This window comes from Salminus brasiliensis, chromosome 1 (genome assembly GCF_030463535.1).
Source record: "Salminus brasiliensis chromosome 1, fSalBra1.hap2, whole genome shotgun sequence".
Classification (NCBI taxonomy): Eukaryota; Metazoa; Chordata; class Actinopteri; order Characiformes; family Bryconidae; genus Salminus; species Salminus brasiliensis.
The window spans coordinates 22,854,089-22,876,472 of NC_132878.1; the positions used below are offsets into that span (position 1 = coordinate 22,854,089).

Here is a 22,384-nt window from a genome sequence, read left to right on the forward strand (position 1 = left end):
GTGCTGGCTCTGTCATGGTGTGTGACAGAGCAATTAATTGACATTCTTATAGTCTGGAAACCAGAGTCATGCAACACACATCCCTTATTCAGCCCTGTACCTTTATGACTGATGTATTTCAATTAAATCTTTTTGGGCTAAAAGACCCTTTATAACATCTAAAATGCTGTGGGATGCATATGTGGATATGTAAAACATATGTTTCTTTAAAGCAACATTATGTAGATATTTTGCCTGAAAATAACAGCTTTAAAATCATGCTGATGCTCCACAGCATAGTTTGTACTTATGGAAGTGACTTCCACCTTCCTCCAGGAGGGGGTGTCACCTCAAATACCCTATGCTATATTCTATATAAAAAATATATAGCATGGGTTAAAATCTTCATTGAATCAATCACAGTAAAACTACAACGTTGTAAAATATGTTCCTATGTGCTGTTACAACTGTCTGGACCAACTTTTTTGTTCACTTTCTGGCATTAAGAACTACTGGCCCTAAGAATGACAGATAAAAATCCAATCTCACTGGTCAAACTGACCGGAGTTGCACTGGAGTCCAGAAATCACACACAAATGTGTCATACATCTGATTAGAAAAAGGAGGATTTCATGTTGCTTTTCCTTTGCCATTCTGACTGCAGAATATCTGATTATAGATTGGATCATTCAGATTTGAGCTGCTTGTCTGAATCTCATGCATCATTAGCATAAATGTATGATATTTACTGACTCCATCATAACTGTGTTCTTGATGTTCTACAGCTTTCTCAGTCATTTTAGAATCCTCTTCATCATTCTGACACATCTAATCTAATTGATTTCATAGCATCCTGCTTATTATTAAAAACCTGTAAAGTTGCATAATTGAATCATTTCTTACATTTATCTGCAACGAGATTCATTGTTATGGGATTAAAAAAACAGTGATTCCAGACTTTCTGAACTGTACTTTAGGTAGCTCACTCCACCGCTCTCTCTCTGCTCGCTCTCCTCCCTGTAGGCGTCACATTCACATAAACATCAAGCTGGCTCGCCTGCCCTGTCATCCAGTAAATGCAGAAATAATCTTTGTATCCATTACTCATTTGCTGTTCTGGTGCACTGCGGGTTAGCAGCAGCACAGCCGGGCGTGCGGGAGTCTCCAGGCCAGCTCCATGGAGATGAGAGCCCTGAGTCAGGAGCCTCCCAGCTCTGTCTGAACGACGCGTGAATTAATGAGGCAAGGTGTCTGCCCTTCAAAGGTCGCGTTCTTGCGCCTGCCACCATAAGCGCGACACTGCGTTTTCTTCATTTTGCTAATGAAGATCGGGCCTGAAAAGCGCTGCATGATCTGCTGTCCGCTGTGGACGATAAGCACTCCGGGATTACTGGAATTTAAAAGTTGTAGAGGGAAGGAAAGCTCCACAAATGGTGCGTAGTTATTATTACAATCGCCATCGGTCTGTTTCTTCACTCTATTTTCATAGACAGAATAGAGATCACAAAGCAACTTTCCAAAAGAGACCGTGCGACTTCACACAATGATTATTATCATATCTGACACCTTAATGCAAACATAAACATTTTACAAAAGTCTTAGGTTTGGTTTGTTGCCTTCTTTTTAGCAGCAGCTTGTCTGATTTACATTAATGAAGGATTGATTAGATTTAATTGGATGGTCACAAAAAACACTGCCTTTCCTCTAGGAAACAGTTAACACACTCACACACTCCAAGACACAATCAGTTTGTTACATTATGAAAACAATGAATTCACGGCTGTTTTTGGCCCTGTCCACATGTGTACATATATATATATTTGAAAATGCAGGGTTTTCTCTCAGGCTCCAGCAGAGTTTTTGGAAATCTCTCTTTCCACACAACAATAGAAAACAACCCTAACCCTAACACTAGCATAAGCATGCCAGCCCAGCAGGGGGCACTAACAACTCACAAAGTTTGATGTCAATTTTATCAAAGAAGCAGTGTAACAGCCAAAACACACCTGAATGCCATGGAAAGCTGAATCACATTTTCTAACCACAAAGATCTTCTCCTTAAGTACCAGAGGAAAAGCTTAAAATCGGAATCAATTTCTGTGGCAGTGTTTTCTTGAATGTTCTTTCACAGTGTAATTAAAGAGCAAACTCAGTTGTTAGTTGACATTAAGCATGTGCAAGACTTTTAAAAAGCTGCATTTTGCTCTAAAAACAGAGTTGTCAAGGTTTTTTAAAAAACTCCATCCTGAGGAGCATTTTCAAAAAACATCCATTTTCAGCGACCAGGCTGAAGTTTTTAATATCAGGATGTTTGGAAATGGCCTGAATAAATGGTGGGGGGGTCAGTGATATATATATATATATATATATATATATATATATATATATATATATATATCCCTGGTTATACATGGTCATTTTTACTGCAGCCAAGTAGAACATGTTTCAGGGCTGTGACGACCTGCAGTGCCTTATTTGCATATTTAGTATTAACATGCATTATCAGCTTGTAGCCATGAGTGCATGACTGATGTTGCATGCATGTATGTGTGTGTGTGTGCACAGGTGCTGAGTGTATTGATCTAGGAGGACCCACCTGATGATTCACCATGGCTTTTCTTTAGGCCTGTCTGTGCCAGTTTCCATGGAAACGCAAAGTCTCCCTCATAGGTCTTACTTTCGGGGGACGTCTTTCGCCCTTCATGCAAATAAACACTAAACAATGACAAATCAGCGGCCTCCGGTCTATCATTTTTGGAGCGCTTGCATTCGTCAGTCCATAACTCAGGGTTGAGCTTTTATCCAACGCGCCTCAGACAGCCTTGACGACCATGCCCACGAACTCTGCCTGCCCCAGCCGATATTTGAGCAATAAAACGCCTTTATTATGTCTGTCTCTCGCTCCTGCTCACTATAACATACAGAGCGGAGATCGCAAATTAAAAAAGCAGACAGTAAAAGCAAGAAGAGATTTGTAGCTGTGAGAAATGTGAAATGTGTCTTGGCTTTTGCATGATTGTATAAGCCTGTGAGTGGCATTGACAGGGCTATGTAGATGCTGTGAGCAGACCCTTTGTGACAGCTCTATATGTACACCTTTACATAGTTAATAGTCTATAATACCAGTCAGAATTTTAGACACTTAGACACAGATAGAATGTAAGCTTTTAGTGATCGCAAAGATAGTCAAAACAATCTTAAGCTTGAATTCTCCAAATTCTATCTATAACAAATACACAGTTTATGTCTAGTTCTGATTTGTTTTAAAGGGCCAATATTATATGCATTTTCATAAGGTAAAAATGTTCAAAATGACAATATTCGCCACTCTCCAGTCCATGTACATGGAAGTCTGATTTTTTTTTTCCTGTTTTTGTGATATATACAGCTGTTTAGCCTGCACAGTGATTTAGCTCCGCCCATCCACACTGTGAATTCTAAAGTTATAAAGAATGACTGCTTTTTGAATGAGGCTGAATACAAGGCAGCCAATCAGCACAGACCTCATTTACATGTCTTAGAGGCACTGTATAAATAGAGTTTGTTTTATTAAAAAAATATAATTTATAATTGTCATAATTTAATTATTTTGACAATTATATATAAATATATTTTTTTGTATATAAATATATATAGGGATAAGTATATATTTATATAAGGATAAGGATATATATATATATACACACACACACAATACTTAAGAAAAATGTGGGATACGGCCTCTATAAGAGTGTATGTCGATAGTAGATAAATGTCAGGAAATTCAGTCGATACCTGAGTGGAGAAAAGGTTAGTAACTCATGATGGGTTATTGTGTAATCATCTAATCATATATTTCCAAAGACAAGATGACAAATGTATGATACACTTTGTATTATTACATAATATGTGTGGAATAATATCATGTATCATTATTAAAATGGCAATGACCTCAGTCTGATCACTATAAGCCACTGAATATCCCAATCCACTGTAATGTACTTTACCATTGAGTATAGAATAAGACCCCTGAAGCCCATGCATGTTAGACAACATGCTCCACTGTAACTGAAATATTGGTGGGACATTTAGCCTACAGCTACGTTTTAAACTAATCAGTACCTCTACTGTTGGGGTTATTTAAACTGTTGCCTGCATTTAATGGAACTTCTTGTTTGCCGCAGTATCCATTACAGCGGTCAGACTTTAATGCACAGCTGAGTTGATTTACTGCAGTGTGATTATGGCACCCTGTTTACAGATTTATCACTACTGTCAACAGTTCTGGTTACTGTGGCACCTTCTATTGATTTCTGCTGAGCTTTAAAAGTGTACAATGTGGATTTATGCTTTCCCTCGTCCATTAAGGAAAGGAAAGCCATTTCATGAAGCTTCTGACACACATTTCTGATGTTGCTTGCAATGGCAAGACAGAACTCTGAACTCTGCAACAGACGGTCATCAGAATAATCAGAATATTAGCACTTACAGTTAACCAGGGCAGGTCTAGCAGGACAGAAATGTCACCAGCTGACTTGTTGCAAAAGTGGCATTCTATCCCACATCAACATTTTTAAATCACAGAGCCTTTCATTACAACCCACTTACTGTCAGTGTTTGTCTTTTGAGGCTTTTGCATCTTTGCATGGGTATGTGATTGATTTTATACTCTTGTTTGCAACGGATGAAGGATAGTCCATATACTTTTGCCCATTTAATATTAAGTGTGCTTTTCCACCATTGCACAGCAGTACAGCCCGAGTTGAACCTCAATGGTGACTACCTGGGGCGCAATTGGAGGTTAGGCACCTTGCTCAAGGGCACCTCATCTGTTGATGTCAGTCCTAGGGATCAAACCAGCAACATTTTATTTCCAAGCCCACTTCTTTAACCTTTAGGCCACCGCTGCCTCAAGCAAGGCTTTCCTATTGTGGCCCAGCCTAAGGTAAAATCAAAGCTAATGGGGAGTAAGAAGGGGTATATGTAATATATAAGCTTCCATTACCTGCTAACATTAGCCTCATGTTTCTAGTGCAAAACTATCTCTAACTTTCCTTGACTGATTGACGACACTTGAGCTAAGAGGCAATTTGTGTAAATGTGATTTTTCTCAAAACAGGAGCAGGCTGTATGAATCCACATCTCCACTTCACATTCTCTTTGGATTGGAAACGTCATGGACGGTCCAGATCAGTGAATAAAGCGTGTGAGATATGTGAGAATATGGGCAGTTTAACGAGTCCAGCGAGAGAGACCTGCCTCTATACTTTCCCTGAGCAGAGATTCTGAGACAGTGGGAGACGGTGTCTGTAATGATGTCTATTGGCGGAGCATGAAATGTGCACGACGAGGTGCTTCAGTCTTCTGTCTCAGCCGCGCCTCTGAGAGTCTCTCTCTCGCTCTCCAACTCGTTCGTTCTCATTATTCACCATCCCTCACTCTCCCTCGCCCAAAGGGAACATCAGAGTGGCAGTTTAATGGTGGGCTGTGCCCAACTTTACTCATAGCCCCCCTCAAAAACAATCGTTACACATTATCTGAGAAAGGGACGTCTCCAGCGGCAGCGGCAGCGGCGCTTCAGAGAATTCGACAGCTCCCTTCAAAGCGAATTAGCTGCATGAGCGCTTCTCTTCTTCTTGTGCTGATATCTGAATGCTTTCTTTTAAATTAGCCTTTCAGGATGTTAAGGATAAAAAACCTTTCAATTCGCAATCACATTTTCTTTGGCAAACCTTTGGGGGGCAAAAGACGAAGCCACAACTTTGATTTCCCCCCTGTTTCATAATGAAATAGTCATTTATTTCTGTGAATGAAGTGATGGTGAAGACTGTGCCACAATTAGATAATGCTTCTCACCAAATTATCAAGTCAGTGACTGATCCAAGTATGCAGAACCAACCCATTTTCTACTGCAGTTCCTTTGTGGTGTGTTCAAATACATTTAAATCAGATTTGCCTTACTGTGATTATTAAAATTGCTCAGCAATAAATCGGATATACCTCAATTGTTGTTAAACAGTCAAGACCACTAGTACAGAACAAAGGGTGGGCGTTAAAATGGGTACTACCAGCACATTTAGCTGTAAAATGTTTTTTTTTTTAATAGAAAACAGTTGGACAAAAATTATAAACCATACTGCCAGATTTACGGTAACAGTAAGGAGATGGTCTATAGTGCCATTAAACCAATTCGCTTCATTCTGAATGTAAAAATGGGAGAATGGAGGAAATATAAAAAGGCAAACCAAGTGAGCCGATCAAGCAGACCAATTACAGCTGTTGCACGTCAATGTGACATGCAGTTACATTTCTGGGGAGGTTCTACAGCATAGGGTAGAGTAAAAAGTTATAACATATGACCACACGACTACTGCACTTGAGTAAAAGTAGAGTCAACTTCGCCAAAAAGTTATTTAAAGCAGATCTATTTTTTATTTTTATTTTATTTTATTTTGCCTGTTATGTTAGCATCAAGCTAACAGTGGTAAATTACATTTTATAGCAGTTTTCCAGATTAACTACAGCCAAGTAAAGCTCATAATATGTATAACAAGTATTTATTTTTTACTTTGGACGTATTGTCTCCTTCAGTTAAGTTATAAAATCAAAATCTATCTCATATTATTTCTGGAGACTGCTAACTTAGCAAAATGTCCATCTTAAACTAGTAAAGACAGAATGTGGTCCATTTTATCCACAGAGAACCTATTAACATCAGCAAAGACTGAATTAATCACTAATGCAGAGGTTTAATGTGCATGTGTGCCATTGCATGGCCATTCTTTACTGTCCTGTCCACTAAAGACATATTGGCTGCTAAAAGTTTGAGAGCAGGCTGAATAAGTGGGTTTTTGGTGATTTAGATGCTGTCAGGCCCTCGTTGCCATGCTCTCCCCCGAGGCAATCTCAGGATTCCGCCCACAGTTCCAAAGAAGGACTTCCTCCTCGTTGCTTACGATTTACTTGTTTCTTGTTTATTTGTACCCGGCTCCTTGTATTCCCCTCTTGATTCCCTTGCTTGCTCACTGTGATGTAGAATTTAGCAAAAAATCTGAACAGTCTGAGGAAGCACATGCCTTTTGTAAAAGCAAAATACAGCAAAACAGCAGACACTTTACATTTTACAGTTTCTTAAATGGTAGATAGACAATGCAATAGTTTCACAAAGTTTATTTTCTATATTTCTGTTTGAAAATCAAGTAGTAGTTGTTTTAAATGTACAAAATAGTAGCACAATTATCAAAGTGTGAAAAGTAAAAGTTATTCTATAATTACAGTATTATATTATTTATTTTATATATAGTTTCAGTTGGGCTCGTTTCAATAGTTGTAGGAGGACTAGCTTCAGAAGGATTTCACAGCTCTTTACTGTTGAGTTGAATGTGGCTCAGCCAATGACTTTAGATTAAGGAGAGATAAAATTGTGCTGTTTTGACATAATTTAAAAGACGTCATCAACTCAGTGCAACTATGCAGTTCATGTGAAGCAATGGGACTCTGTATCTGGATCTGGGTGCCTTTTATCTTTTACTTTCCTTCCTACCACCACATCTGGTGACAGATTGACGTCCTTATTACTGCAGTTTTACCTAAGAATGTTTCCACTGCTACTTTTATTGGAATCTGTAGCTCTGAATTTGAGATTCTTGGTTTTCTTTGACAAAGCATGTCCACTGTGGCACCCACACAGACACTACACATCGTTATGTATATGCCTTTTATATGTATTGCCTCATTAACGTCATTAGTGAGTGTTCTCGGTTACAAAGAACATGAGTAATAGTACCACAACTGTAAGGAGAGATCAGCATGCTGATCACCATTGTAATGGATTCATGAAAAAGGCCTAAATACCGTTCTACACATTTTGCATGATATAGCACATCTACCATGGTTTTACGAGTCTGGCCTAGTACATTGCAAAGTGTAACAAACTGTCTATTGGTTTACTTAACAACTCAAAGCAGCATAAGGTCACTGTGTGATGCAGTATGATTATGCTAGTATGATAAGCTATTTAGCGACCATAAAGCTTGATTGAACTTTATTCAGATTTTTCTTCTACCTTCTAATTATCTAATCTTCTCCCTAGTCATGGCAGACCATGCAGTGTCTATGTGAGATGACCAGGAGCTGTGACTCACACAGCACTCATGCTCCTTAGCATTAACATGTAATTGACGTCCTTTGAGGAAAAACAACTCGAATACAGCCAGGCTTCCCTTATTAGACCTCAGTAAGCCTTCATACACTCCCTCCCACACATGATAGAAATTCTGAACAAATGGCTTACACATGCTCACGTGAAAACACTTGCTTTCGCATCTGGATTTGAAAGCCCTGACTGAAGATGCTCCAAACTGCTGATTCACCTTTGTTGTTCAGCCTTTTTACAGAACATTCAGACACACAAAACTCCTGAAACTTCAGGAAGAGGAATGCTATGCTCAAAAGAAGCACTAAAACCAATTTTCACTGGGCCAGCATATACTGGACTCTGTAAGAGCCTTGTAAGCTTTAATTCAATACTGGCCATTTTCCAGCACAGGCCTCAAATGTAGAAGAAAAGTGTTATTCGTTAGCTTCTATTCAGTAACTATTGGCCCTGTTTGCTGCTGTCCAAGCCTCCAGAGAGTCCTTTTGTAAGTGGAGAGAGTGGGTGATTGCCTGCTTGATACTTTGCAGAAGACCTAGGAGGGCTATGCAGCCATAGACAGCTTTACACACACATACACACACACATTCACACAGACTTAGAAATTTGCCATGAATAGCAATGAGAAAAGGCTGTGGCTTTGACAATAGCACATAGACACATACGTCTGTTCCATCTGACCAAAAATCCAATGTTATTATGCTGCAGGGGGAGATGTATAGATTTGAGGAATACGGTGTGTGTGGTATGTGATAGTGTGTGGTGACAGTGACAGTGTGTGGTGAAGCAGGTGACCGTTCTAATACCCCGAAATGGATAGAGAAGGGGATTTTAGCAAAGCACAGCTGAGACAGGTCCACCATGCCTGCTGGCATCTGCTTTCAGAATGTAATGGAGAGCAATGGGGAGGTGGGGTGGTGTGTGTGTGTGTGTGGGGGGGGGGGGGGGGGGGTTCTGCTCAATTCTTATTGACGAGACCCTCAGAGTCCTCACTGAACAAAAGATAAAAAGGGATTATAACAAGTCAATGGTGACTTTAACCTATCAGCTTTTAATACCTGCCTCTGAGTGTATCTGTGACAACAATTGCATTGGGTAACTATTAGATGTGTGAATTTATTGTTGTTATTTTCTTGTACATTCAGTTTAAATTGACTAATATCTTATATGTATTATGTATAATAAATGGTATATGGAGTGTAATAGATTTTATGAAACCTCACCTAAACCTAACCTTAGTCTTACCCAAAGACCTAACCCTAATGTTGAGAATTCATTGATTTTCACCTGATAGTTGGTTAATAATTGGAAAATCTGTAGAAAATCTGTAGAACCTCTACATAAATTACTTATAGTTACTGCAAACATAATCACTAAATATTACATCTTTGATTGATTAATAAATAAACTCAAAAATAGACATCAAGCAACTGCTACAGTCTATATAATATATAATACAGTCAGTTACATCCATGTGCTGTTTAACAATGGGCTTTGCCCAGCTTGGTGAACTGTTTTTAAACAAGTAATAAAGCTTCTTGCTTAATACGTCTGCTGCTTTTTTTTAACACAATGGTTTTGCAAGAGTTTAAATTATCACCCTGCCTTCACCCTTGTTCTTACTGGATCTGTGCACTTGTGACCTTTCTGAAAATAAATTCTGTATATTTAAAGGAATCATCCAGAATACACAGCTAAGACTTCTGAAGCACTGAGTAAAAACAGTAGGCTGCATTTACACCTCCTGTGCTAAATATAAAGGTTCTTGATGTATAGTTCCAAGGAAAGCCTTTAATTAGTCCAGAATCTTTACATTATTTTCTTCACACTCAAGAATGGTCAACTGAAAAACTCTGTATGAAGTCAACTGTAGTTTTTGTATGGTATCACTCCAAATAACCCCTTTTTGGCTCCTTTGTTTTAAGAGTCCCAGCTGTTGTTTCAAGCTGTTATTAACACCTGAATCAAAGATGCTAAACTGTTGAGGTTCAGTCCTGTCCATTTTCTTAGGAGAGACTGGTGTTTTTTCAACTGCCCACTAGATGTGGGCAGCTGGGAACACTGACTAACCACCTGTGCTATGATGTTGCATAAGCAGCAGCTCAAAAAGATACACATGCGGTGGAGGAAGCCTTTACCCTTCCAGGTTGCTTGCCATGGTGAGAGCTAAACTTCTAAAAGGTTCTTCACATTCACATATACACTTTACAGAACTTGCTACATCTTCTATGTAATTGCTCCAGGGAATCATTTAGTTCCATTTGGCACTTAGAAGCATATAATGGGGAGAAACTGATGCAAACACAATAAAAAAAGAAATAATTAAATTATTATTTATATCAGATGCACAAATGATAAATAAAAAAATGCCAGCGGCTGCGCATCTTAAATGTCTCGTAGCACCGAGATCATCAAAACATGGCAGAAAACAGAGATCATTTGAAAGGCATCTTTAAAAGTTACGATGATTTTGGAGCTGCGCCGCCTCTGGGAAACTCAGCCCTGGAGAATGTTTCTGTTCTTTATGAACAATTATCCGCATCCAGCCAAATGCAATTATCATCTGTGCAAAAGGAAAACAGGTGTCTTCCCGCACATCAGTTGGCCCTGCTTGATGCAGCAGACAGCACAGAAATCTCATTTCACACTGAGCAAGTCTGATGCAAATGAAAGGTTTACACTAAAAAGATAAAATGGCATAACATCACTCCCTGGGGCAAGTGCCTGCGTCGACTGTGGGTTCCAGAGGTGTGTATGAGATTGAGATGAGTCTCTTTGGCCAGTCTGGATCACTTTTGTTTATGAAAGGTTCTTAAGAAAGGAACTATTCATGCAGGAAATAGGAAAGTGAAGTTGACAGTGCCTGTGAATTTGATGACACAGGTAGGTTCTTACAGTGAGTAAAGATACAAGCAAAAGGATGTTCATATTCAACAAGTGCTTAAGGTCAAGAATTCGTTCTGATTTTCACTGTCCTGGGGTCGCATGAAGCAAAATTTCTTGCTTAGCCAGCTAACTCTGAGCTTAGATGGATCATTCCCTGGATTTTGTTTTGTCTCATAACGATGGATCATGTTTTACAGAAATGCATCACCATGGCAACATATGATGCACGCCTAATCTGCTCCAGGGCAATTAGGGATCAGGCTACTATCAGAGATGGGCACTTAGATCAGTTTTTTTCACTTTAATCCTTAGTAACACCCCCTTTGGCAAGTATTATATTATTCAGCTCACAACCACTTTTGTAGTAGCTAAGAAACTTTCAATTCTTTTAGGGGAACTTTTGCTTTCTCCTTCTTGCAAAAGGAAATGCTTTGTCGTGTGATAAATGTGGGCTTTCTTGCATGTGTTTGTGTTGTCTCTGAGCCTCGCAGCCTACCAGGTCTTGTTGGCCACAGCCTTTCCCCAGGGGCTCACCACAGCACATTAAGCAGCAGAAATACCCACAGGGTTAAGGGTTTACTACCAGAATGAATGCTTTGTAAGTGATATCTCACTTAGCCAATAAAACTAATTTGAATTTTGATTAAATGAGAAACTGCTTTGTGGCATTTCTCATGCAGCTGGCAATTATGGAACAAAAACACAGAATAAGCAACAGTCTGACAGTGATTATAATAACACCCCCGCACCTTTAATGATAAGAATGCCAAGGAAATGTAGTATATGTGAATATAATCATCTCATAACTGTTCTGTTATTTGAAGATGCCACTGCAAATTGAAATTGGATTAACAGAGCAATGAAAATTTGACCCTGACGAGTGCTAAGCTTCAGTTGGCTGCCATGGCTGCCCTGTTTAAGTACACCTAATTACATTATTGACTTCCAATATCCTCATCTCTGCCACTTTTTGTCCTATCTGTAGTTTTGATGAGTCTTTTGGTCTGCCTTTCTCACCAACACATCTAATCTCGCCCCGTGTGGCTACTGTTGTCGCTCTGTGCAGGATTTCGGTGTGTGACGAGGACAAATTCCGCCACAACGAATTCATCGGAGAAACCCGGATCCCTTTGAAGAAGCTCAAGCCCAACCAGACCAAGAACTTCTACAATTGCCTGGAGAAGCAGCTGCCTGTGAGTAGCCTACAGTCTAAAGCACTGCTATCAAAATGCTTGAATATGCCAATTTTTAAATCAGATATTGCACTTTTGTAGTGGTAATTACATGTAAAAAAAACTAACTTTGAAGTGTATATATATATGTTTGTATATATATACATATATATATATATATATATACGTGTAATACCTGATGTGTTTTGACTCTTACTGTGGTACTACTCAAATTAAGGTGATTTTTTGGTGTTTTGTTTAGTAGAATTTATTAATTTTTAAGAACAAACTACTTTCTAATAGTTCTGATTATACTATTAACATTTTATGAAATCTGCAATTACCAGATGCATTTTGTAATTTTTCAGCACTACAAAATAAGTGGCGAGTGAATCTTATATGTAGTCATAATATTTCCTAGTCATATTTACTATATCTAGCCATAATATTTAGTATATGATATGAATATATCATATATCATATCATATATCATATATTATCATTTAATTAATAAATTAATAAATTATGTATGTATTTAAAGATTATACTTTTTCAAGCATTCTTTTTCTGAAAAAGCCAATGCATCTCATACCTGCATCATTTCTTGAGATAACCTAAATAAAAGTACTTAAAACCAGAAGGCACCACAGAACCTTGGTTCCAGATGTGTATTCCTCACTCTTATGAATATGAAACCAGCAAAAGTACATATGTTTCTAAAAACAGCACTGGTAGAGAACAGCAGCAGGTGAATCCTTTTATCTCAGATCATACAATCATGCAAGGTGCCTTTAGAGGTTGGAAAAAGGGAGGCGGATTACAAAGATGCATATCAGATGCTGAATTGATTATTGTTGCTGCTGAAAATTGCACATCAGTCCAGTCTAATTAGAAATTGATTAGTGTTTGTGCCTCTTGAAGACACTGTGCTTGCATGCTCGTCCAACAGTACAAGTGTTTTTTGTGTTGCGTATGAGTGGTAGACTCAAGTCTAAATGAGCACTGTTTGGGCTTATTTTTAATGAAACATCCTTGGCCGATCGACTACATCTGGGATAAGTGGGAAATTGAGTAAACACGATTTATTACTGTATTTTTTAACTGTTGTGGCTGAGCTGTATATTAGCTATAATGTACCAGTGTGAAAGACACTGTGTGCTTTCTGCAGGCTCCTCCGCAGATTATGCTAAGCCACAGATACAGGCATATGTACATGCTCATACTGAATGGGTACAATTAAACCTGCCTTTTATCATTTAATGGAAAAGCATCCCTTCCCCAAAGGCTTTCCAAAAGCCTGCTGGATCCATACATTGCAGGAATGATGTAAAAGAGGGTTCCAATAGAAATAGGCACAGCTGTATAAATGGGTGAGGTGTGTGTTTCCTCTTACAACATGACATTATCTAGAATGGCGGGCTTTTCTCTGCCTCACAGTGTATCCCGCTTATTAAACCAAAGTCATTCATGTTCCATATCAGAAAATGAACCCAGTTCATCAAAGGCTTGTACTTGTTGCAGGTTATAAGTTGCTTCTTTCTTTTATTGTTTGTTTTTAGCGGAGAATCCCTTTCTAATCTGGTTAGGAGCACATACAAGCTAGTGCTGTCTTGAATTATTTGCAGTCTGTCCAGTAATGTTCAATAAATAACAGATAGAGTAGCATATGGCTAAACATTTAGCTCATGACCCCCCCCCCCCCCCCCCCACACACACACACACACACACACACACACCCACACCCCACCCCCCATTATCTGTTAGCAGGTTTTGTTATTACATTACCATGAGGAGACCATTATTGGGTGGGTAGAATGTCCTTCCCTTTTCCTCACTCAGGACAAAACTGGTTGTTTCACTAATGTTTCAGAGCTGGCATTAGCAGCGGTTTGAAAAGAAGTTGGATGTTTTTATGTGATTCGAAGAAAACAAATGCTAGCCTTCACCCTCCCAGTGCAGGTAGCATTGTGTGATAGGGAAAAGTAGATTAAAAGCTGAAAAAGCCTTTTTATCTCTGCATTAAAAGCAAATGGTTAAAAGGAAAACAAAGCCAAGGCCACTGCAGCACTGTAGCTTGTCAGTTGTATACTGACAAAAACATGAAGCTCATATCTTGGCCGTTGAAATCTTTTCAAAGAAACACTGTGCAGTTGGTGCATTTCAAACTGTTTCAGCCAGCAGAAGCAGAATACGTTTAGCTTCATATCAAAGGTCAGAGGCTCTAAAAGCGGAAGCTGAAATGAAACTAAATGTGTAGTTGCAGAGGAATCTGTAGGTGATACTGATCTCTGAAATTAGCTGAATGGGGTTTCTGTGAGGCTTGTACTAAGCCATAAAACAATCAAAGATGTCTAGAAACTAGCTGACATAAGCTTTATATTTAATTTTCCGTCAATTAATACATTAGGGGATTCTGCAAAAGCCCATCATGACTTCGGATTTACCTGATCAGCAACTACCCTTTTCTCCACTCAGCCATTTACTGAATTTCCTGACATTTATCTACTGTCAACCACTCTTAAACATCCATTTGCCAACCTCCCCTTCTTTTATTCCTGAGAATTAAATATGCTGTTAAAATCTGTTAAGAGTTTAAGAAAGACTTTCAGATTGACATATTCAAAATTCAAAATGTATTCATATAGCGCCTTTCACAACAAATGTTGTCACAAAGGAAGAAACCTTGGGAGACTCAGTCCGAGGAACCCATCTGCCTTATATGTCGATGCCCTGTTTGTGACTGCTTAAGAAAAGCAGTCTGGGCTGAAACAGTCTTTATAACTTCGATGTGAATGCGTGGGGCTACCCTGCTGTGGACTGAATAGGCAGGTATTTGATGGTTTTAATAACATCATAAAAACAGTGACTACCATGTGGGCTGACTGTGGACTGAAGTGGTACATTTAAAAACTTTGAAACTAGTATTTAATAGTGTTTATTAAACTCTTCAAAAAAAGCAAGGGAATTAGTTTTGCTACATGTATGGTACAGGTATATCTGTACCATAGAAGAAAGGGTACCATGGTTTCCTAAAGAACATTTTAGTGGCTTTGTAAATTAGATTAAGGAGTTTAAAGAACCTCCTCAGTTTGCAGGTTCTCTAGCAGAAGATTTTTGCGACATATACAAGCCAAGAACCACTGAGGAGCTTTCTTTGTAATAGTATATGGTACAGGTGTTCTACAGTGCCAAGATCAGCACAAACTGCTGCACTGTTTTTCCAGCAGTGTGGAAAAGACAGAAAGTGTGGAGGGAGGTGAGTCGATACACTCTATCATAGCCGTAGGCGAACCAAGGAGATTTGAGCCTGACGGAGAGTTAGACCCAGGCAAGGTCAAAATGTCAGGCCGATTCAAGGCCTGTTAGACTAGGCAGCAATAATGAAAGGGGTTGTTGGGGTACCCTCTCTCACTGAGGTAGATCTGACATGACACTACTAGCAATTACCTGATCGTGGTATGCTTGACTGGCATTCTCCCCTGAAGAGGTGGAAAGGAAGATGTTCAAGATGTGCCCAGGCCTGATATATATAGATTTGAATGTAGATGTTTAGCTAAAGAGTCTCGAATGTGGTCGAGATTACATGCTGCTTTTATATGAAGCTGTTGTTACGTCATCTAGCTCAAAATACTAATACTAAGCTTTACACTGGCATTTCTGTGCGCTTCTGTGAATTTTATGAACAATACAACAAGGCTTAATTCATTGCTGAAACACAGTTCAGCTCAGTAAATGCTTATTATTAATTGATTTATTATTTTGTACCCCCCCCCCTTGAATATCAGTACATTTGAATGCCTCATGTCAAAGTTGGGAACTTTAATAGGAGGTTTTTTGTTGTTGTTTGTTGTTGTAGTTGTTGTTTTTGCAAACAAAAAAAAGCTTACAGTGCACAAGAATTACATTTTAACAAAGAACTATAAATAATGAAAAATAATACAAATATTTTTATGTAGTCAATCTAGCTCGCTTGCTAAAAGAACGTCTATGGCTATGGAAATCAAACCCAGCTGTCTTTTAAACTTGGTGAACTGGTTGATTTAGAAGCTAACAGCATATGGTGGAATAGGTTTTGAATAAATTGTTACCTTCATATTCATATATTCAATGGAATGATCATTTCAAAACTGCTCTGTGTGTTTACCTGTGATGTCTTTGTCTTATATTTAAATTAGTTGGATTTTCTAACGTGACAAATATGCAAAAACTGAAGGAATTGGGAAGGGGTCAAATACTTTTTCACAGGACTGTACAACCCTATGTGGTAAAAAAAAAAAAGGTTAGTCTTGTGTATTTGTTATTGCTTGCTGGTTGAGAAGAGAGACCACCAATGGGGACTGACTGTTCAGGTGTTGCTTGCTTGTGGTTTTGATGGAGTGGTTCTGTGTACCTGAGAAGACTTCCTGAAGCTGTGAGTGCGTGAGCAGCCTGGTGATTTCTTCATCTCGCTCCCCAGCTCTGGTGTCATACAGCTCACAGACCAGTCACCCTTTGTTTTACTCTCATACTTCTATGGAAACCCATTTGCCGGATAGGAGCAAAAAAAAAAAAAAAAAGTTAGTTTCAGATTTAAATTCTGACTTCTTGGGTGGAAATAATGACTTGGTGGGATGAATGAGTTTGAGTGTCAAGCGCATTTGGAAAGCGAGCAATATTGTAAAATCCCTGTTTAATTTCACGGAGCACATTCTGCTCTTTTGTGAACAGACTGTGAACCCATGGCGAGTGTTAGCTCTTAGCTGTGTGCAGCGCATCAAAGCATGACATGACTGACATTTCTACAACAGAAACCTCAGAGTGCACAAAAAAAGCTTTGGCAATGCTGGGACTGCTAAATTGGAAAGTAATCAAAATGATTGGGAGATTGGACAATTAAACTGTACTGAATTTAAAAATTCACATATGCAGGTAAAACCTGCACTTTGATGAGTGGAAAATACAACCTAATCACAAGGAAAATAGCTGTTTACTATTTTACTATAAACTTTATTTATTGATTTGACTATTTTTATTTCTTTCCTCAAAATGATGCCTTGTCCACATGTTTTTGAAAATACAGTTGTTTTTTTCAGTCCACACAATGCAAAAACAACTTTATAACAACTTTATGACACGTGAGCCTAGCAGGGGGTGATAATACCTCACAAAGTTCAATGTCAAGCGCTTCAGAAAGAACACTGTGAGAATTTTCTCAATACATTACATACAAAGCGAAGCTTAAGTAGGTGTTTTAACAACAGTAAAAAACTTCTCACAGCGCGTCGTAAAAACAGCAGGACTCCATGATCTGATGTCTCCCACAGATGCAAAAAGCATAACAATCAGAAAACATTTGCCATGCGGTTGTTAATGTTGCCATGGATATGCTGCTGTCTCTGAAACAGCCAGGCTGTATACAAAACCACATACTGCCATACTAAACAGTATGATGAGTAGTGCACTACCTTTAGAAGTGCATTCATTAGAACAGTATGTGGTTTTGAACACAGCCCCGCACTCCTCCACACATTTTGAGACGTTTAATATTTGCAATGGTTTGATGATTCGTTTAGAAGTGAAAAAGTAAAACCAGGCATCATTTTGTCTGTCCATGCAGTGAGTTCCCAGAAACCTTCATGCTAAATAGTGATTTCCGAAACCTTCCGTTTTCAGTGAAAAACAATAAATGCTAAAATGCTGTGTTCATGTGGACAGGAGGACAAAACACGTTGTCAAAAATATACAAGTGTGTGTGGATGAGGATTAGGGATAGTGATACGTGGTAAGTGTTCATAAATGTTTTGGGTTTTTTTACATTCAAAATAAATAAATGTTACAGTGGAAGCCATGAAAGCAGCAGAACTATGCTCCTGCCTTTCCTAGAGACACCGTCTGTATTTGGCTGTCGAAATCTTCAAAGTAATTTTACAAGAAAATCAGAAAACATTCTTCATTTTCAACACAAATCAGTGTAACAAACATCTAACCAGTTTAACCAAAGTACATTTGGATCAGTTTTATTGAACCATTTATTACATTTTGACACAGTGTAAATGGCAGCTGGGGATTTCAAACAATGTCAAAATACAACAGCAAGTATTTAATATCATTCTTAGTCCAGTCCTCAATCCTGTGACACAGGTTAGACGAACCAGATGACTGCGAATGTAAATTATGGGATCTTTAATGAACAGAGGATAATCCACAAAAACAGGCAGTGATACGGTCCAGGTCAAAATCAGCAGGGCAGTCAGATACATGGAATAGACAAATGCATGGTCAAAAGTCGAGCAGGAGTCAAAACCATGGGCGAACAAGATTGAATGATCAAAGCAAGAGGGCTAGGCAAAAACGAGAAAACCATAGACAAAAAACAGGTTGGATACACGGCGGTAGAAAGAAGAGGAATAAGGCTTGGTATGCATACGATAAACGATGCCAATACTTAGAAAAACAGAAGCAAACTGAGAGTGTTAAATAGAAAACAGAGAGATGTACACAGGTGATAGTAGTTAGGAATCGGGTGACGCTGATTGTGGAAACCATTCCTGATGGGTTGTTTTTGCAGAAGTCTGTGAAGCATCATTGGAACTGTAGTCCGGTGCGTCAAGTGAGATGGGAGGCAAACCAGAGAACGTGACAGATCCAGTACATTTACATTTACATTTAAGGCATTTGGCAGACACTCTTCCAAATCCAGAGCAACTTACAAAAGTGCTTTGCTATTTACCCAAAAATAACCTTAGCTAGTTTAAATAGGTTACAAATTCAAAGATACCTCTAAGTTTAGACACTACTAAACACAAGTCAGTAAGGTGAACACTCTACTATTTGCCTAAGTATTATGAATTTGCGCAGTAAATGGATCATTATCATAATCTCCTTCTAGAGAGAAAAAAACCACCCAAAGTACATGTAATGAGGCAAAATCACTAATAACAGGCAGTGACCACAAACACGGTATAGTAAACGTTATGCGTTTAAGATAAGGTTATTAGTATCACAACAACTAAACCTCAGTACACTGCAATACTTCTGCTGCTTTCTCAATGATCACACACGTATCTTCCATCATGTGTTGTTTGTTGGTGCTGATGGAACCTTAACCTGCAGACTGATCTGGGATCTGCTTTTACAACTTCTAGAGGAGCCACCAGCTGGCGGACAAGCATGAGCTGTTTGTTATGTGTGGGGGAAAGTGTGTGCATGCGCTTGTATGCCTGTGTGTGTGTGTATATGCGTGTGTACGGGCCCCGGAGGGGACGGAAATGAGACAGCACTGCTGTGGGTGATGACTGGAGACGCCTCCTCCACAGCTAATTAACTTCATGCTTGATGGACTGAGGGCGCCTCTGCAAAGTTCAGAAAAGAAAGCGGACGCAGTTTGAGCTCAGACTCAACAGTTGGGCTCAAACTCAGCTGGGATTCTGGTGCCGCACAGAGCTGCGAAGGGAAAAAAAAAACACATCTAGACGACAAGATGGTGCTGCGGAGGTGATTACGAACAACACAGGAAACTAAATCAGGCAAACTAATCACTGGGAAATAGGGGATTGTGCTTACTGGAATTTTGTGCTGTGGAGTGCGTTCTGCTTGCTCGGCTTCCTGAGAAGTCATTACTCTGTTCAGTGCTTCACTTTTACTGTAGCGCTGGTTTAACCTCAGTAACAACTATTCTAGTTCAGTCCTGGCCAAGTAGGCAAGAAACAGAAAATGTACACTTACACACACTCATCCTGGACATGAATAGTATTCCAATATTAGGGAAGGGGGAAAACAAAAGTTTGGACATCCCTGGTCAAGATTTCTGTTATTGTGAAGAGTAGAAGATGAACTGATCTCCAAAAGTTAAATATAAAACATTCTTTGAACATTTTAAGCAGGATTAATGTATTATTTCGGACAAAGGATAAAATCACCATGCAAATGTTTGAACACCCCAAGAGATCTGAGCTCTTTTACTGGAGCTCTTAGGCCTTAATTAGTCTGTTAGAGCTATGGCATGTTCACGGTCATCATTAGCTTTAATTAATAATTTCATGTATAATCCTCAAACCTTGTCCTAAAAGCAGATGGACTTCTCTAAGTAGTTGACTAACACTCTGTAAATTAAAATAGTTTAAAGATAGTATTTTCAGCCCTTTTCAGGTGCCAATTTTCTCAGTTTATGGTGTAATACGGAAATGGAAGTTTAATAGGAACAGTGGAAGTCAAGTTGAGGTCTGAAAACTGAAGAATTGCTACAAAGACCATCAAGAACATTTAGCAGACTCTGGAGTGGTGGTGCACTGTTCTACTGTGCAGCTTCACCTGTATAAATATGACCTTGATGAAAGAGTCATCAGAAGAAACCATTTCCTGCGCCCATACCACAGAATTCACAGGTTTTCTAATTTACACATAAACTATGGAGAAATCTTTTTGTGTGTCTAAAATTTGCTGCTTTAGCACTGGAGCTAAGAGGCTAATGTAGCTGACAAATAGGAAGTAAGTTTATGTACACCATCACTGGACAAAACTGGACAGCAGTACAGACAAAATCCAGGCTTTTAGAGGCTGTTGCTTTGCCCAGTGCAATTTTTACACTAACTATGGACTTTAAATAGCAAGCATGTCTTGATTAGTGGAAGGTGAACTGTAAAGTACACTGGACAAGTTCTTTAAGAATATCATGTTGATTTCATTCAAAATAATGCTAAGCATAATTTAAGTCTTCACTGTTATATGCTCTCTTCAGATTGATAAAACAGACGACAAATCTCTGGAGGAGCGAGGCCGGATTATGATCTCACTAAAGTACAGCTCCCAGAAGTGTGGCCTGGTGGTGGGCATCATTCGCTGCGCCCACCTCGCAGCCATGGATGCCAATGGCTTCTCTGACCCCTACGTCAAAACGTGAGTCATCCTTCTCTACATCTTTTTTCCTCTCCCTATCTGGTTCTTTCCCTCTGTTCTTAACCTTTGAAAGTCGTGCTGGCAATAACAATAACAATATCTCAGAGAAGTTCTATCGGAACTGCAGAACTGTCAACCCTGTCAAAACAGTATTTGTAAATATAGATTGTAAATGGAATGCAATTCATTCTTTAATTACAATCAAGCCTTTAATGTTCCCACCAAATCTATAGCAAAAAACAACACTAACGATACTAAGCTTCTAAGGGTTAAACCACTTAACCACTCGCAGGGCAGTTACGGCTCAGCGGTTAGAGCACCAGGCTATCGATAACAATGTGGGTTCGATTCCCATGCTTGGCAAGCTGCCACTGTTGGGCCCTTGAGCAAGGCCCTTTACCCTCTCTGCTACCCGGGCGCTGAAGTTGGCTGCCCACCACTCTGGGTTTGTGTACTCACTGCCCCAAGATCACTAGTGTGTGTGTGTTCACTACCACAGAAGGGTTAAATGCGGAGGACACATGACAAATACATGCACCTTTACCTTTTTTACCTTTACTTTGCTTGCAGTTGTCTTGTTTGATTTTATTTGGTTCTTCTTTTAATACTTCTCTTAGTTGTTTGATTCGTTTCTATTCTTTTGCATAATTTTAAGTGATGATTTAAAACTGATTTTAGTTGCTTTAATTACCAAAAAATTGCTTAATAACCATCATTACTGTTTCAATTTCTAGCTTTATTGGATGTTTGTTTAAAAAAAAAAAAAAGGTTAAACTGCAAATGGTCCCTGACATGCCATAGCTCATTCTCTGAACAATTCTATAACACTGCCATTTCGCCTCAACACCTCATAATGAAGTTCCTCACGAGCTGAGTCAGTCAAGTTAGGTTTGAAAAAGCAGGAAAATGTGCAGAGCACATTTCTGTGTTCATAGAAAGCTTGATACTGCCACCACTGTGACAGAATCTAAGGCAGCAAGGCAGTGAAACATACTGCTGTTACTTGAGCCAATATTAGATATTGGATCTGATTCAGGGGAACAAAGAACACATGTATTTCATATCAGAAGTCAGAAAACCTTAGTACAGAGTTCAATGGCGTTCTTTGATGTGAGATTATGTAGAAAACAGATCAATGGCAATGAATGGAGGCGATCAATAATGAGCGGTATTCTGAGGAGCTGTTCAAAACTTCATCCATCTACTCAGAGCGCAGATTCCGCCCGGAGCTGCATTCCTGAATAAACTAGCAAGGGGTTCAGCTTCGGAAATCAAGTCATAAGTGCTGAGTTCACACTCACAGAGAGATAAGGCCAAAACTCTTACCTCCCTGAAAAGA

General features: G+C 39.0%; 1 protein-coding gene across 3 annotated transcripts in view; it reads left to right on the forward strand.

Annotated features, from left to right (window-relative positions):
* The window catches only part of doc2b (double C2-like domains, beta), a 228,954-nt gene that overhangs the window by 196,458 nt on the left and 10,112 nt on the right, over nt 1-22,384 (forward strand). For all 3 annotated transcript variants that reach the window (XM_072674602.1, XM_072674610.1, XM_072674618.1), the window contains 2 exons: nt 12,066-12,192; nt 20,888-21,045. In XM_072674602.1, coding sequence (XP_072530703.1) covers nt 12,066-12,192; nt 20,888-21,045 — 285 coding nt within the window. The remainder of the gene's footprint in view (nt 1-12,065; nt 12,193-20,887; nt 21,046-22,384) is intronic.